Raw genomic sequence first — 17,410 nt, forward strand, 5'->3', positions numbered from 1 at the left:
AAATTTCCAGCTTTCTGGTGGTATAGGTCACCTGCCGGGGGAAGATGTCTGGACCTTACTGTTTAACTTTAATATCGGCTCTGCATTCTGAAAATGTTCGGTTTTTCCGAACAATAGCGTCATATCCCGTTAAAATAGCATTCCAAAATAAGATGCCCAAATGTCAGGACGCCTGAATCTTTGGCCAACATTTTTTATTCTTAGCTGATTACATATTCTAAAAGAGTAAATTTCCAGCTTTCTGGTGGTATAGGTCACCTGCCGGGGGAAGATGTCTGGACCTTACTGTTTAACTTTAATATCGGCTCTGCATTCTGAAAATGTTCGTTTTTTCCGAACACTAACGTCATAATCCGTTAAAATAGCATTCCAAAATAAGATGCCCAAATGCCAGGGCGCCTGAATCTTTGGCCGACATTTTTTATTCTTAGCTGATTACATATTCTAAAAGAGGGAATTTCCAGCTTTCTGGTGGTATAGGTCACCTGCCGGGGGAAGATGTCTGAACCTTACTGTTTAACTTTAATATTGGCTCTGTATTCTGAAAATGTTCGGTTTTTCCGAACAATAGCTTCAAATCCCGTTCAAGCAATCCAAAATGAGGTGCCTAACTGTCAAGGCACCTTTCTCTTTGGCCGACATTTTTTATTCTTAGCTGATAACATATTCTAAAAGAGTAAATTTCCAGCTTTCTGGAGGTATAGGTCACCTGCCGGGGGAAGATGTCTGGACCTTACTGTTTAACTTTAATATCGGCTCTGCATTCTGAAAATGTTCGGTTTTTCCGAACACTAACGTCATATCCCGTTAAAATAGCATTCCAAAATAAGATGCCCAAATGCCAGGACGCCTGAATCTTTGGCCGACATTTTTTATTCTTAGCTGATTACATATTCTAAAAGAGGGAATTTCCAGCTTTCTGGTGGTATAGGTCACCTGCCGGGGGAAGATGTCTGAACCTTACTGTTTAACTTTAATATTGGCTCTGTATTCTGAAAATGTTCGGTTTTTCCGAACAATAGCTTCAAATCCCGTTCAAGCAATCCAAAATGAGGTGCCTAACTGTCAAGGCGCCTTTCTCTTTGGCCGACATTTTTTATTCTTAGCTGATAACATATTCTAAAAGAGTAAATTTCCAGCTTTCTGGTGGTATAGGTCACCTGCCGGGGGAAGATGTCTGGACCTTACTGTTTAACTTTAATATCGGCTCTGCATTCTGAAAATGTTCGGTTTTTCCGAACACTAGCGTCATATCCCGTTAAAATAGCATTCCAAAATAAGATGCCCAAATGTCAGGACGCCTGAATCTTTGGCCGACATTTTTTATTCTTAGCTGATTACATATTCTAAAAGAGTAAATTTCCAGCTTTCTGGTGGTATAGGTCACCTGCCGGGGGAAGATGTCTGGACCTTACTGTTTAACTTTAATATCGGCTCTGCATTCTGAAAATGTTCGGTTTTTCCGAACACTAACGTCATAATCCGTTAAAATAGCATTCCAAAATAAGATGCCCAAATGCCAGGGCGCCTGAATCTTTGGCCGACATTTTTTATTCTTAGCTGATTACATATTCTAAAAGAGGGAATTTCCAGCTTTCTGGTGGTATAGGTCACCTGCCCGGGGAAGATGTCTGAACCTTACTGTTTAACTTTAATATTGGCTCTGTATTCTGAAAATGTTCGGTTTTTCCGAACAATAGCTTCAAATCCCGTTCAAGCAATCCAAAATGAGGTGCCTAACTGTCAAGGCGCCTTTCTCTTTGGCCGACATTTTTTATTCTTAGCTGATAACATATTCTAAAAGAGTAAATTTCCAGCTTTCTGGAGGTATAGGTCACCTGCCGGGGGAAGATGTCTGGACCTTACTGTTTAACTTTAATATCGGCTCTGCATTCTGAAAATGTTCGGTTTTTCCGAACACTAACGTCATATCCCGTTAAAATAGCATTCCAAAATAAGATGCCCAAATGCCAGGACGCCTGAATCTTTGGCCGACATTTTTTATTCTTAGCTGATTACATATTCTAAAAGAGTAAATTTCCAGCTTTCTGGTGGTATAGGTCACCTGCCGGGGGAAGATGTCTGGATCTTACTGTTTAACTTTAATATTGGCTCTGTATTCTGAAAATGTTCGGTTTTTTCGAACAATAGCGTCATATCCCGTTAAAATAGCATTCCAAAATAAGATACCCAAATGTCAGGACGCCTGAATCTTTGGCCGACATTTTTTATTCTTAGCTGATTACATATTCTAAAAGAGTAAATTTCCAGCTTTCTGGTGGTATAGGTCACCTGCCGGGGGAAGATGTCTGGACCTTACTGTTTAACTTTAATATCGGCTCTGCATTCTGAAAATGTTCGGTTTTTCCGAACACTAGCGTCATATCCCGTTAAAATAGCATTCCAAAATAAGATGCCCAAATGCCAGGACGCCTGAATCTTTGGCCGACATTTTTTATTCTTAGCTGATTACATATTCTAAAAGAGGGAATTTCCAGCTTTCTGGTGGTATAGGTCACCTGCCGGGGGAAGATATCTGGACCTTACTGTTTAACTTTAATATCGGCTCTGCATTCTGAAAATGTTCGTTTTTTCCGAACACTAACGTCATAATCCGTTAAAATAGCATTCCAAAATAAGATGCCCAAATGCCAGGGCGCCTGAATCTTTGGCCGACATTTTTTATTCTTAGCTGATTACATATTCTAAAAGAGGGAATTTTCAGCTTTCTGGTGGTATAGGTCACCTGCCGGGGGAAGATGTCTGAACCTTACTGTTTAACTTTAATATTGGCTCTGTATTCTGAAAATGTTCGGTTTTTCCGAACAATAGCTTCAAATCCCGTTCAAGCAATCCAAAATGAGGTGCCTAACTGTCAAGGCGCCTTTCTCTTTGGCCGACATTTTTTATTCTTAGCTTATAACATATTCTAAAAGAGTAAATTTCCAGCTTTCTGGTGGTATAGGTCACCTGCCGGGGGAAGATGTCTGGATCTTACTGTTTAACTTTAATATTGGCTCTGCATTCTGAAAATGTTCGGTTTTTCCGAACACTAACGTCATATCCCGTTAAAATAGCATTCCAAAATAAGATGCCCAAATGCCAGGACGCCTGAATCTTTGGCCGACATTTTTTATTCTTAGCTGATTACATATTCTAAAAGAGTAAATTTCCAGCTTTCTGGTGGTATAGGTCACCTGCCGGGGGAAGATGTCTGGATCTTACTGTTTAACTTTAATATTGGCTCTGTATTCTGAAAATGTTCGGTTTTTTCGAACAATAGCGTCATATCCCGTTAAAATAGCATTCCAAAATAAGATACCCAAATGTCAGGACGCCTGAATCTTTGGCCGACATTTTTTATTCTTAGCTGATTACATATTCTAAAAGAGTAAATTTCCAGCTTTCTGGTGGTATAGGTCACCTGCCGGGGGAAGATGTCTGGATCTTACTGTTTAACTTTAATATTGGCTCTGTATTCTGAAAATGTTCGGTTTTTTCGAACAATAGCGTCATATCCCGTTAAAATAGCATTCCAAAATAAGATACCCAAATGTCAGGACGCCTGAATCTTTGGCCGACATTTTTTATTCTTAGCTGATTACATATTCTAAAAGAGTAAATTTCCAGCTTTCTGGTGGTATAGGTCACCTGCCGGGGGAAGATGTCTGGACCTTACTGTTTAACTTTAATATCGGCTCTGCATTCTGAAAATGTTCGGTTTTTCCGAACACTAGCGTCATATCCCGTTAAAATAGCATTCCAAAATAAGATGCCCAAATGCCAGGACGCCTGAATCTTTGGCCGACATTTTTTATTCTTAGCTGATTACATATTCTAAAAGAGGGAATTTCCAGCTTTCTGGTGGTATAGGTCACCTGCCGGGGGAAGATATCTGGACCTTACTGTTTAACTTTAATATCGGCTCTGCATTCTGAAAATGTTCGTTTTTTCCGAACACTAACGTCATAATCCGTTAAAATAGCATTCCAAAATAAGATGCCCAAATGCCAGGGCGCCTGAATCTTTGGCCGACATTTTTTATTCTTAGCTGATTACATATTCTAAAAGAGGGAATTTTCAGCTTTCTGGTGGTATAGGTCACCTGCCGGGGGAAGATGTCTGAACCTTACTGTTTAACTTTAATATTGGCTCTGTATTCTGAAAATGTTCGGTTTTTCCGAACAATAGCTTCAAATCCCGTTCAAGCAATCCAAAATGAGGTGCCTAACTGTCAAGGCGCCTTTCTCTTTGGCCGACATTTTTTATTCTTAGCTGATAACATATTCTAAAAGAGTAAATTTCCAGCTTTCTGGTGGTATAGGTCACCTGCCGGGGGAAGATGTCTGGATCTTACTGTTTAACTTTAATATTGGCTCTGCATTCTGAAAATGTTCGGTTTTTCCGAACACTAACGTCATATCCCGTTAAAATAGCATTCCAAAATAAGATGCCCAAATGCCAGGACGCCTGAATCTTTGGCCGACATTTTTTATTCTTAGCTGATTACATATTCTAAAAGAGGGAATTTCCAGCTTTCTGGTGGTATAGGTCACCTGCCGGGGGAAGATGTCTGAACCTTACTGTTTAACTTTAATATTGGCTCTGTATTCTGAAAATGTTCGGTTTTTCCGAACAATAGCTTCAAATCCCGTTCAAGCAATCCAAAATGAGGTGCCTAACTGTCAAGGCGCCTTTCTCTTTGGCCGACATTTTTTATTCTTAGCTGATAACATATTCTAAAAGAGTAAATTTCCAGCTTTCTGGTGGTATAGGTCACCTGCCGGGGGAAGATGTCTGGACCTTACTGTTTAACTTTAATATCGGCTCTGCATTCTGAAAATGTTCGGTTTTTCCGAACACTAGCGTCATATCCCGTTAAAATAGCATTCCAAAATAAGATGCCCAAATGTCAGGACGCCTGAATCTTTGGCCGACATTTTTTATTCTTAGCTGATTACATATTCTAAAAGAGTAAATTTCCAGCTTTCTGGTGGTATAGGTCACCTGCCGGGGGAAGATGTCTGGACCTTACTGTTTAACTTTAATATCGGCTCTGCATTCTGAAAATGTTCGGTTTTTCCGAACAATAGCTTCAAATCCCGTTCAAGCAATCCAAAATGAGGTGCCTAACTGTCAAGGCGCCTTTCTCTTTGGCCGACATTTTTTATTCTTAGCTGATAACATATTCTAAAAGAGTAAATTTCCAGCTTTCTGGAGGTATAGGTCACCTGCCGGGGGAAGATGTCTGGACCTTACTGTTTAACTTTAATATCGGCTCTGCATTCTGAAAATGTTCGGTTTTTCCGAACACTAACGTCATATCCCGTTAAAATAGCATTCCAAAATAAGATGCCCAAATGCCAGGACGCCTGAATCTTTGGCCGACATTTTTTATTCTTAGCTGATTACATATTCTAAAAGAGTAAATTTCCAGCTTTCTGGTGGTATAGGTCACCTGCCGGGGGAAGATGTCTGGATCTTACTGTTTAACTTTAATATTGGCTCTGTATTCTGAAAATGTTCGGTTTTTTCGAACAATAGCGTCATATCCCGTTAAAATAGCATTCCAAAATAAGATACCCAAATGTCAGGACGCCTGAATCTTTGGCCGACATTTTTTATTCTTAGCTGATTACATATTCTAAAAGAGTAAATTTCCAGCTTTCTGGTGGTATAGGTCACCTGCCGGGGGAAGATGTCTGGACCTTACTGTTTAACTTTAATATCGGCTCTGTATACTGAAAATGTTCGGTTTTTCCGAACACTAGCGTCATATCCCGTTAAAATAGCATTCCAAAATAAGATGCCCAAATGTCAGGACGCCTGAATCTTTGGCCGACATTTTTTATTCTTAGCTGATTACATATTCTAAAAGAGTAAATTTCCAGCTTTCTGGTGGTATAGGTCACCTGCCGGGGGAAGATGTCTGGACCTTACTGTTTAACTTTAATATCGGCTCTGCATTCTGAAAATGTTCGGTTTTTCCGAACACTAGCGTCATATCCCGTTAAAATAGCATTCCAAAATAAGATGCCCAAATGCCAGGACGCCTGAATCTTTGGCCGACATTTTTTATTCTTAGCTGATTACATATTCTAAAAGAGGGAATTTCCAGCTTTCTGGTGGTATAGGTCACCTGCCGGGGGAAGATATCTGGACCTTACTGTTTAACTTTAATATCGGCTCTGCATTCTGAAAATGTTCGTTTTTTCCGAACACTAACGTCATAATCCGTTAAAATAGCATTCCAAAATAAGATGCCCAAATGCCAGGGCGCCTGAATCTTTGGCCGACATTTTTTATTCTTAGCTGATTACATATTCTAAAAGAGGGAATTTCCAGCTTTCTGGTGGTATAGGTCACCTGCCGGGGGGCGTTATTTTTTTATGCGGCACAGATTGGGGCATGGTGCGTGTTAAACCTATGGGAAGTACGTTCTTTCCCTTCTGAATAGTGTCTGCACGCCGAGACTAGTCATGTTTCAACTTTCGACGAATCGACACACGTACACGTACATCATGACATGCACGCTGTCGAGGGTCGCGGAGAATTGCGCCACTTTTCGAAGTCAATTGCGCTGCCGCTCTATCGCTAGCTATACGCATAGCACTGCGAAGAAGTTTGAATATCCATCGCGAACTATGTCATGATGTGTTTGGATAACGTTCCTCTTCGTTTAAGGGTAAGTTTTATTGACTAATTATTGTGATATTCTCCTTATTGACGTGCTGCCTTCTCTTCAGATTTCCAATTTCATTTTAATTGTTGATGTAATGATTTTCCATACGGTACGTGGATTACATGTAACACTATTAAAACAGACTCTAGCCTAGTCTAGGCCTAACTAAGTTAGAGTAGGCCTACTACTAGCAGCTAGCGTGAGGGTGGCACACATCAATGCCAATGAATGGGGTTTTGTAATAACGGCACTCAAAGAATTATGCCGACACTTCATCCCAAATTGTCCGTTAATTAGCTAAACACTAACTTAGGCCCTAGGTGTAGTGTAACCTATTTTTGTTATAAATTTGTTCATAGGCCTAGCCCTAGGGCTAAGTTTATAGATTCATAATCAATATTTACTTCTTCATTTCTTGTCTGCGTTTGTGTGTGTTTGTAAATTGTAATCATTTTATTCTTTGACTTTTGCACATGCAGGCAATATTGCCAGACGATCTAGTTCAGGACATACATGTATGTTCCTTCGATGATGATGATGGTCCCAACTTTTCGGCAACCTTTCGCCTGAAGACGAAAACAATTGATAGTTGGCAGCAGTGGCTTTCGGCTTTTCAAGAGACTAAAGTCACATGGAGGGTAAAAACAACCATGCCAGCATGTGGTCGATCTGTGATATTCAAGGTAGGACACCAACCATGTCCATTTCATTAGATTGAATTAATTATACTTTTTACCATTACCATCCTGTTGTATTTATTTATGTCTTACTATTCCTGAACAACAACTTTTTTGTTTTTTGTTTACTGTTCTTGCATTCTTTGATATGTTTAATGTCACTACATTGTTATTTATCTGTGACCAGTGAGCAACAAATTTCCATGTAATGGACAATAAGATAGATAGATAGATAGAAATGGTTAGTAAAAAGATCATCGCAGCCAATGGCTGAATTGCGATCCATTTCACAAGGTTATATACAATACAATTGCAATTCAAATTGAAATAACACAAGATATGACATAAATCAATAATCAAACATATAGACATTTCATAAAAATTCATTGATTGTATTCATTTTTGTTAAAAAAAGAAAGAGATAGGGAGAGGTGTAGGAGAGGGAGAGTTGGAGTGATGACAAAGAGAGAGGAGAAAAAGAGAGAAAGGAAGAGAGAGAAGGGGGACGAAAGAGAGAGACGGAAAGAGAGAGAGAGAGAGTGAGAGTTGAAGAGAGGAAGAGACAGACGAAGGGTACCCTATCATTACAGATGAGGGGAGATGGCAAGAAATGTTCAGTAATGCAGAAAATTGAGATAAAAACTATCAAAATTCATTCACATAGTTCAATCATGGACTGTGAAATTCTAAAAATACAATTTATATATAAGTAAAAGGTCAACTATAGGCAATCCATACTTCTTAAGGCAACAAAACATAAACAACTTCCTATTACACCTTTTTGTGAGATCGGATACATGACTATCCCACTTTAGGTTTGATTGTAAAATTATTATTAAATCAATTCAGTTCAATTTATTAAATTCATTTTTGTCAAATATTATGAACTTAAATGTTATGTTTTATGTTGTATGTTATGTGATATAGGTTATGTGTAATATGTTATTTAAATACTGTTGTGTCAAATACTTATAATATTGTAAAAAGGTTATTGTAATTGATTGTCTTGGTTATTGAAAATGAAATGTAATTGTAAAGCTAATGGAAACAAATGCTTCTTTTTTCATGTTTCACTTGTCCTGTGTATCTTTCGATATGAAGTCATTTTTTGTATTAGCGATTGCATAAATTTTGTATTTTTATTTTGACTCTTCAGAAACAGTACAGATGCCAGCACGGGCAACAAAGAAACAAACAGTACTCACATTTCCACCCAAAAAACACAAATTGTGTATCAACTATGACAGTGACCATCAGGAAAACCGAATATTCAAGGAAAAGGCAGAGCAGGTGGGTAAAACTCTAGCATTGCATATTCATTTTTACAGAGGGTCTAATTACAATGATTATCCTGTTTAATATCAATATATGACTGATTCAGTTCTATTTTATCAGTCGGAGGGGGTGGGGTGTAAAATCTTGCCTTCAGGGTGCCGTTGCATAAAACTTGCTATTATAGAAACTTTTCATGGAATACTGGATTTTGATTGGCTCTTGAGCAACGTTACCATGGTAGTTACCATTGAATCATACCTAAATGAAAGCATACCTAAATCATACCTCAATGAAAGCCCTACATAAAGTCTGTGTGGGAAAAAGCAACAAACTTAATATTTGATTTAATAAATTGATTTGTTTCTGATTTTTTCCAGCAATGAGTATTACAATACTGTAGTGGACAAATTTACCTTTAATATTAATTCTGCGAAAAGGGATTAAAAAACTTTTTAACAGAGAGTGGGATGTTTATTGAGAAGTGAATACCGGTAAGCTATCTGACCATATCTGACTATACATTACCATTCTATACTTTAAAAAAAATGGGGAAAAAATGAAAATAAAAAATAAACATTCTATGCTAATGACTACCATTTTTTTTCTTCTTTTCTTTTCATTTTTTTTCTCTTTTTTTTTCTTCTGCATACAGGAGTTTAGATACCCACATGCCGGAATGGCCAACTCAAGTGGTGATAGCCTGGAACCACAACCATGTATTGGACATCCCCGCCTCACTCAAATACAGGGATGTGGGTGAGGATGCAGTGAAGAACCTTCAAGAACTGTTCGAGCAGGGGCATTCTCCACAAACCGCTCTCACCATATTGCATAGTGATATGCAAGTTGATGACCCCGAGGGATATATCACAAAATCTGCCGACAGGGCTGTGTGTCCAGACCTTCAATTTTGTTATAGGTAAACAATTTTTCCTATCATCATCATCATCATTACCATTCATTATTAAATGTTACCATTAATGATAACGCAGTTGATAAAATATCTGATTTAAAATGTATAATACAAATAAAAAGGAATAAATATTTCTCTTTGCTCAAATTTATTTCAAAATGTTTGTTCCAGTTGTAATTCCATTTAATTTCAAATGTCAAATACATTCAATTAAGACCAAGTATTGCACATAACGGCACACAGTGGAGGTGCCTTGGTCAAGTGGTCTAAGGCCCTTGACTGGAGATGCGAGAATCAGGGTTCTCTCCCTGGCATGGCACTTGATTTAACTCAAATACTCAAGTAAATAAAATTACAATTATTGCAGGTTCTCTGTGACACTGTTGTACAGAAGTTGATATGTCCAAGGATACTATCTGGCTCATGACATATATTGAAATGCTTCCTGATGGTCTTTCCTTATCGGTTGCCTGAGAAATTTGGAATAATGAATGATATGTGAGTTTGTGTATTGTGTTTTTTTCTACACTGCAGACTATACTACCACATTTTTAAACAAAAATATGGAGCTGGGAATGGACAAGAGATGATTGATGCCATTGAAGAGAGAGTGTTCGCCCCATACAACGCTGAGATGGGAATGAAGTGTGTGTCTATGACCAAAGAAGATGACCACATCATCATAGCCATTTGCACACCAATGATGAGGAGGGTGCACACAACAAGACAGAGTGGAGAGATGGTGTTCATAGATTCAACAGGTATTTCAGGCCTAGTATTATTATTACAATGATATGCTTACAAGTAATTTGAAAAGTAAGATATATTCTTTTGCCGACATGTAACCTTTTTAGGTGGCTTTGATCTTCATGACTCCAGCCAAATTGTAACAGAATATGGTAAAAAAAATTCTTTCCAAATTGACTTGAATTGCAATGGAAATCAACATTAATTTTTTCTCACTGGATGTAAAGTGGAATAAATGAGGTATACATAATTATGTATTATTATTATTATTAATAATGTAGTGAACAAAATACAATACAGTAAATCCTAACAGTCAATAGTGGGTCTGGCTTATCATGCTTATGAAAAATGGATACCTCTTGCGAGGTTGGATGCTTTATTACAATCACCATTTCATACTTAGTGTCAGTGGTCATTATCTATAGAGCCTGCTGGAGAAAGATCTCATCTTGTGCAAACTTGGCCCACATTATACATGTAATACTATAACTCTAATGCAATTCATGCAGTACAAAATTGTTGATCATGTTATGTGGGTCTGTACATTAACTGTTGTAATGACTTCAGAACTCATTTTGCAGGTAATATTGATCGCCATGGTAGCCGATTATTCATACTCTTGACACACAACAGTGCTGGTGGTCTACCTCTGGGTATTATGATAACGTCATGTGAACAGCAGAGTGTGATAGAGAAGGGTTTGAACCTTCTCACTGAGGTGATGCCTCCTGATTGCTTCAATGGTAGAGGAGCTGCTGGGCCGAACATCTTCATCACCGATGATTGCACAGCTGAGCGGACAGCACTGCGGAATGTCTACCCCTCCTCCACCTTGCTGTTGTGCATATTCCACGTCCTTCAAGCAGCATGGCGCTGGTTGTGGGATAGCAAGCATGGAATTCCCAAAGGTTCAAGACAACCCTTGTTCCAGAACATCAAGCGCATAATGTATGCATCTACCCCCGAAGAAGCTGCCACAATACACTCAGATGCTTCTGAAGACCCTCTTACATTAAGGTATTACAGTTTGACTTCAAATATTGGCCTAATCATAATCCATGGAAATAATAGAAACAAAATATATGTAAGCAGAAGTGATCTGATTGTATTTCAATGAAACCATGATGCATTATATGATGTAGTGATGAATTTATTAGATTTCAGATTTTTTGGAGTAAAGAGGTGAAAGGTCACACATCTGTTTTAATATAATTTCAGCTAATTACAGTGACAAACTGCAAACTTATATGATATTTCAGCCAAATTCGGGGCACTTGTATACTATGATGCAACAAAAAAACTGATTGAGACTAAGGTCTGTTATATCTTAGGAACCTTTATCATGAGATTGAGTAAATTCATGCATAAGGCATACATTTGCCTGTACAGTGCAACATTTTTCATACCAATAGAAACTGTCAGAACACATTTGAAATGGACATTAGAATTGCACACACAACAGTGCCTTAATTGTTTGTAAATTTGCTCATTCATCTTCTAATTTCATTGTCTACAGATATCCGAAGTACCTAGAATACCTGAACGCATTGTATGAGAGGCGAGCCTTTTGGGCACTGTCATTCCGATCATCCCTTCTTGTCCGCGGAAACAATACGAATAATTACGCGGAAGCTGCGATGAGGGTGCTAAAAGATAACATTCTTCACAGGACCAAAGCCTTCAACATCCCTCAACTAGTGCACTTCATCTTGTCTCGCCTTGGACCGCATTATCAGAGAAAACTTGTTGCTGTTGCAAACCAGAGACCCATGATATCTACTCGAATGAAGCCTACAAGCTGCAAAAAGGAAGATATCTCAAAGGTATAAAGTTATATACTTTGGCATGATATCAAAGTTGTTGATTTTGTACCTGCACCTTGAATGGCATAAGATTTGATCCAAAAATTCAAAATTGTGATTTATATGTTGTAAACTTTTAGAAATATAAACGATAAATCATTTGAAAAATTGGGCCATTAATCACATTATATTTTGTAATATTAATGTAATTTTCAAATACTGGCATGCAGTAGCTTTTATGTTCTAATTTTGAATTTGGTAGACTCCAACCGTATCACAGATTGCTTTACAATTATCTAACTGCACTGGTGTGAGTTTTTGACCTTGTACGCTTTGATCAGCAGGTATTCATTTTCAAAAGGTGATAAATGAATTACACCTGGTAGTCAGACTATTTTTATGAGTTGTATAAAAATCAAATTCAGTGAGCAAGGCGTCGCAGTATTGCATGTTGCATTAATGATTTATGTGAATCTTTACATTATAAATGATTTTAGATTATTTGGTCAATAAGTTCATGTCAGGGTGTGCAAATAATGGACACAATTATTTACAAAATGATTGCTTGATCCTTCCAAGTGCTAATTTCATGCTACTTTTGCACATTTTTAATATCACTTCAGACTGGAGAGATGACATATGAAGTGAAAAGTAGTGATGGCTCCAGTTCCTATTGTGTGGATATGAGTGTGGGAGTGTGTTCCTGCCCTGCTGGCGTAACTGGAGATGCGTGCAAACACCAAGCTGCCATTCACTACCATCTCAAGGTTGCAAGTGATAATTTCCTACCCAGTACACCAGAAGAGCGAGCTATCATGCTTAACATAGCAACTGGAGGTGAGTTTTTTTTTAATGTGAAATTTATAGTACTCATGCATGTAATGAAGCTACTTTCCCCTTTGTTATAACTTGTTGAACTATAAGAGGATTATAACACACATTTTCCATACAGGGAGCCAAACATGCAAGCCTATATACCTTAATTAGGCTTTCATCGAAAGGGTGCGCGGCGCGGTGTGGTGTGCTCAACGCACCCATTCGATAAAAGAGGGGGGGGGGGGGGGGGGGGGGGCTTTTCTGGAAAGGGTGCGTTGAGAGCGGAGTACCGTTTTAACACACCCTTTCGATAAAAGCGGGGGGGGGGGGGGGGGGGCTTTTCTCGAAAGGGTGCGTCGACTAGTCTTTCGCATCAGTCGTTTAAAATGAGGATCTGGGTCAGAAGGTAATGGAATGGTCTTGATTACAGATCGAGTGGTCTCTTTCGTTATTACTATGTTGATGGGGGAGACAGAGAGAAGGGAAAGGGAAAGGGAAGATAAAAGGAAAGAAAGAAGAATAAGAAGAAAAGAGGGAAACGGGGGGGGGGGGGGGGGGGGGGGAAGGGCCTCCTCCTCCCCCCCCCCCCCCCCCCCCCCCCCCCCCCCGCCAAAAAATAAATAAGAGAGAGAGAGAGAAGGGAAAGGGAAAGAGAAGATAAAAGGAAAGGAAGAAGAATAAGAAAAGAGGGGCTCTTGCCTCCCCCCCCCCGCCAAAAAAATAAATAAGAGAGAGAGAGAGAGAGAGAAGGGAAAGGGAAAGGGAATAAAAAAGGAAAGGAAGAAGAATAAGAAAAGAGGGGCTCTTGCCTCCCCCCCCCCCCGCCAAACAAATAAATAAGAGAGAGAGAGAGAAGGAAAGGGAAAGAGAAGATAAAAGGAAAGAAAGAAGAGGAAGAAGAAGAAAAGAGGGAAACGGGGGCAAAGGGCTCTTGCCTCCTTTCTTTTCTTTCTTTTCCTTTCTTTCCTATTCTCCCTCTTTTTTGTTTTTGTTTTTCTTTCTTTTCTTTCCCTTTCCCTCTCTTTTTTCCCCTCTCCCTTTTCTCTTTTTTCCCGACGGCAGCGCAATTTTACCAACAATATCCTGACAAATGTCGCACCCCCACACCCCCTTTTGGAGACGCCCCTACCTACGCCACTGTTGGCGACCACAAGGCTATCAATACAAATTAAGACATATTAATGAAGATTCTTTTTTAATGTTGCAGAGAGTATTTTCTCTATGAACTTGTTTAATGGAAGGACAATAAATAATATTAAAAACATGATTACTATAGCGGTATAATGATGAGAGAGATGATTTAAGTCATACTTTTTTTAATATCTCTTATTTATTTTTTGGCGGGGGGTGGGAGGGAGGAGGCAAGAGCCCTTCACCCTTCCCACGTTTCCCTCTTTCCTTCTTATTCCTCTTCTTTCTTTCCTTTTATATTTTCTTTCCCTTTCCCTTCTCTCTCTCTCTCTTATTTATTTTTGGCGGGGGGGGGGGGGAGGCAAGAGCCCTTCGCCCTTCCCCCGTTTCCCTCTTTACTTCTTATTCCTCTTCTTTCTTTCCCTTTCCCTTCTCTCTCTCTCTTATTTATTTTCTGGCGGGGGGGGGGGGGGGGTGAGGAGGAGGCAAGAGCCCTCCCCCCCCCCCCCCCCCCGTTTCCCTCTTTTCTTCTTATTCTTCTTTCTTTCCTTTATCTTCCCTTTCCCTTTCCCCCTTTCCCTTCTCTCTGTCTCCCCCATTAACATAGTAATAACGAAAGAGACCACTCAATCTGTAATCAAGACCATTCCATTTTATTTAATACATTTCCGATTTACTTAAATTGGCAACTATTACCTTCTGTCCCAGATCCTCATTTTAAACGACTGATGCGAAAGACTAGTCGACGCACCCTTCGAGAAAAGCCTCCCCGCTTTTATCGAAAGGGTGTGTTAAAACGGTACTCGCTCTCAACGCATCCTTTCGAGAAAAGCCCCCCCCCCCCCTCTTTTATCGAATGGGTGCGTTGAGCACACCACACCGCGCCGCACCGCACCCTTTCGATGAAAGCCCTACCATTATGCTCGAATTATAACTTGATCAGTAATTATGTTTATGTAAAGTTCTTGTATTGTACCTCTACATTGTTTCTTTCCTTCCTTCCATCTCTTTTTCTTTCTTTATTTGACTTGCTTGTTTTTTTTTAAAATCCCTCTATTCAATATTTGTTTTTGATCTTCTTCTTTCTTTTTCTTTTGTCTTCTTTTTTTTTTGGTCTTTTTCTTTTCCCTTCTTTTTTCTTTCTTCCTTCTTTCTTCTTCCCTTTTTTTTCTTCTTCTTCCTTCCCTCTTCATTCCATCATTGTTGTTTTTCTTTTCCTTCTTTTTCTTCTTCTTCTTCTTCTTCTTCTTCTTCTTCTTCTTCTTCTTCTTCTTCTTCTTCTTCTTCTTCTTCTTTTTAGGTTTATATATATATATATATATATTTAGAAGTATTTGTTTCTGTTTCATGAAATATAACAAGAACCATTAATTTGTTTGATTATAGGTGATGCTGCTGCCCTACCACATAACTGGCTAGGTGCACTTCAAGACGATGGTATTGCTCCCCTTGAGGTTGAGGAAACAACTGACCAGCCAGATGAACAACTGGAAGAAAGACCACAGAGAGACTCCCTTGAGGTTGAGGAAACCACTGACCAGCCAGATGAACATCTGGAAGAACCTATTTCCTCACAAGGTTAGTTTTCTGTTGCATTTAATGAAATAGTAGTTGTCAAAATTGTTCCAAGTAATTAACTAATGTCTAAGGAAGGAATGATTCAATTTTGAGTTCATATCTAGATTTTAAGTATATTGTCATTGTTAAGATTTCACTCATTTTCTGGAAAAATGACAGTGACTAGATGGAAGCAGTATGTCTTTTATTCATTTATGTATTAATTTCTTCATGCCTTCCCTAATCTTCGTAATTTATTTTATTTATTTTTTTGGAGGGGGGAGGGGGAAGTAGGTAGTTATAATACTCCATCTGTACACAATTAGTTACCTCTTGATGCATGCCCCTAGACAGTACACTTACTCTCCCTCCCATATTAGCAACATATTGACTCGTTCCCAGATGAATCACCTCTAAAAACTATACCTCCCCTACAAATTTATTTGATGAACATCCCTGAAAAAAAATCAGTTACATGCATTTTTTCCTTATCCCTAGGTAGTTGTCAGCTGGAAAATATATAGGAAAGATCTGGACATAAATCCCTACACTGTTTATACATTCTGTTTGATAAAGAACCAGTACAGCTGTCCCCATCCCATAAGCATGTAGTTTATTTGGGTTTGTTCTCCCATTTTGATTTCTTCAAAAGACACAAAGTGGATGAAGATAGTCATATGAAGTTACTGTAAGAAATGGGATAAATTTGCACTTTCCTTTTTGCCTGTATTGAAAGGAGGTAGTTGTTCTGGGGGGAGGGGGGCAGGGGAGGGTAATTGATGCATGTTGTAACAAAATAATCTGATTATCATCATTTTCATTTTTCCACAGATGGTGACACGTCACAAGAATGTGCAAATCTGGCAGTGATGTTCGACACACTGAAGAGAAAGCTGGAAAATAATCCAGAGACATTCAAGGAGCCAGTCAATGCCATGTACCATACTTTCCAAAAGATGACTGATAATAATATGGTGTCAGCCATGTTCATGTTTGGAAAGTATGGGACAACTAACTTGGCTCCCCGCAGGTTCCTTGGTTCATCATTAGGATCACACGGACCAAACATTGGTGTACAACCAACTGCGATTGCACGACGGAAAGCTGCAATGGGGGGAAGGAGACGTCTGACATCTGGCAGACCAACCAAAGATGCTGCTGTAGCTGAACATGGCTACTCTAGGACGAGGTCAGAGCGTGTGCTGGGCGTGCATCAAACAAAGAGATCCAGAGTTGCCGCTCCTCACTCGCTGAGTCATGCTACAAGCATGAATGTAGCTTTGGGGAAAACGCACAGTGCGCAATAAAAGTGTAATTGGCAAATTAAGTACACTCAACTAAAAAAAGAAGAAAGTAAATTCACTTTCCCATTCAGATTTTTTACAGAAGCTTCAATGAAAATTCAATGCAGCATTATAGCATGTATCAAATTAAAGGAAATGTTATGGCCATTTAAGCTAGTAGGTGAACCAAAAGAAAAACTTTAGGAATGAGTGAGCACATTTGATTGATTATTTTTTCTTCCAAGGTACAAAAGTAAAAATTGCAAAAATTGACAGTTTGTCATTCATTGTAAATGCCCTTCTACAACAGTGGGAACGATAGATCAAACTTACACATTGAGAAACTTGGCTAAAATCACACAATTGAGCCTTTATTCTCTGTTTCTACTTCCAACCCCCCCCCCCCTTACCCTACAGCCTGCCCCTCCCCTCACCATTAAAAAGAACAGAAAAAAGAGAGAAGCTTTTGCTATATCCAAATTTCAAATATGTTTTTAATGCTACTTGTAAGTGGGTCCAATGGTCTC

The 17,410-nt window shown here is 38.9% G+C and overlaps 1 protein-coding gene across 1 annotated transcript; it reads left to right on the forward strand.

The window, feature by feature from the left end:
• The first annotated feature begins 6,400 nt into the window (after positions 1-6,400).
• LOC105440902 lies at positions 6,401-16,946 on the forward strand. Its single transcript, XM_011671501.2, has 10 exons — positions 6,401-6,685; positions 7,162-7,365; positions 8,516-8,649; positions 9,287-9,553; positions 10,082-10,308; positions 10,876-11,311; positions 11,811-12,117; positions 12,720-12,933; positions 15,430-15,621; positions 16,432-16,946. Exons 1-10 carry the CDS (start codon positions 6,650-6,652, stop codon positions 16,905-16,907), a joined length of 2,493 nt encoding a protein of 830 aa, XP_011669803.2. The 5' UTR covers positions 6,401-6,649; the 3' UTR covers positions 16,908-16,946.
• Positions 16,947-17,410: the final 464 nt, after the last annotated feature.

The sequence above is a fragment of the Strongylocentrotus purpuratus genome, unplaced genomic scaffold (assembly GCF_000002235.5).
Source record: "Strongylocentrotus purpuratus isolate Spur 01 unplaced genomic scaffold, Spur_5.0 spur5_scaffold_11, whole genome shotgun sequence".
Classification (NCBI taxonomy): Eukaryota; Metazoa; Echinodermata; class Echinoidea; order Camarodonta; family Strongylocentrotidae; genus Strongylocentrotus; species Strongylocentrotus purpuratus.